This window comes from Geospiza fortis, unplaced genomic scaffold, assembly GCF_000277835.1.
Source record: "Geospiza fortis unplaced genomic scaffold, GeoFor_1.0 scaffold597, whole genome shotgun sequence".
Taxonomy (NCBI): Eukaryota; Metazoa; Chordata; class Aves; order Passeriformes; family Thraupidae; genus Geospiza; species Geospiza fortis.
The window spans coordinates 1-918 of record NW_005055117.1 but is presented as its reverse complement, the minus strand read 5'-3'; the positions used below and the strand labels follow the sequence as shown (position 1 = coordinate 918).

At 53.1% G+C, this 918-nt stretch overlaps 1 protein-coding gene across 1 annotated transcript in view; it reads left to right on the top strand.

Annotated features, from left to right (window-relative positions):
* The window catches only part of LOC102038093 (phosphatidylinositol 4-phosphate 5-kinase type-1 alpha), a gene marked incomplete at its 3' end in the record, with an annotated part of 5,868 nt that extends 5,533 nt beyond the window's left edge, over positions 1-335 (top strand). The window contains exon 6 of the mRNA XM_014311581.1: positions 36-335. Within this exon, the coding sequence (XP_014167056.1) occupies positions 36-335 (300 nt within the window). The remainder of the gene's footprint in view (positions 1-35) is intronic.
* Positions 336-918: the final 583 nt, after the last annotated feature.

Sequence of the window (918 nt, the reverse complement as noted above, 5' to 3'; positions counted from 1 at the left end):
CTCGCCACGTCCCGCGTCTCCGTCCCCCCGAGCAGAACCTGAACCAGAACCCGCGCACGCTGCTGCCCAAGTTCTACGGGCTGTACTGCGTGCAGGCGGGCGGCAAGAACATCCGCATCGTGGTGATGAACAACCTGCTGCCGCGCTCCGTGCGCATGCACCTCAAGTACGACCTCAAGGGCTCCACGTACAAGCGCCGCGCCTCGCCCAAGGAGCGCGACAAGGCCTTCCCCACCTTCAAGGACCTGGACTTCATGCAGGACCTGCCCGACGGGCTCTTCCTGGACGCCGACATGTACAACGCGCTCTGCAAGACGCTGCAGAGGGACTGCCTGGTCAGGGATGGCGGGGGATTGGGCTGCTCTCTGGGTTTTGGGGAGAATCAGGAGCGCTCTGCGTTTTATCCTGCGGCTTTTTGGGGGAATCGGCGGTCTTCAGTGCTTTTTTATGGGTTTGGGGTCAAAAATTGGTGGTGTTCTGCACTTTTTTCCTGTTTTTAGGGGAAATTTGTGGGTGTTCTTGGCTTTTTCCTGGGTTTTTTGGGGAAAATTTGGCACGTTCTCCTTTTTTTCCTGATTTTTTTTTTTTGGGAAATCAGGAGTGTTCTGCATTTTTTCCTGATTTTTTTTTTTTTGGAGGAAAATTGGGGGTGTTCTGCTTTTTTTCCTGTTTTTTTGGTGAAAATCCAGCGTGTTCTGCATTTATCCTGATTTTTTGGGGAAAATCAGGGGTGTTCATGCTTTTTCCTGGTTTTTGGGGGAAAACCGGGGGTGTTCCGCCCTTTTTCCACGTTTCTGGGGGTTTTGTGTGGAAAACTTGTGCTTGTTCCACGTTTTCCCACGTTTCTGTGGGTTTCTAATGGAGCATTTTCGCGGAAGACCCCGACCCACGATCCAGCCCCGTTTCTGCCCGTTCCCG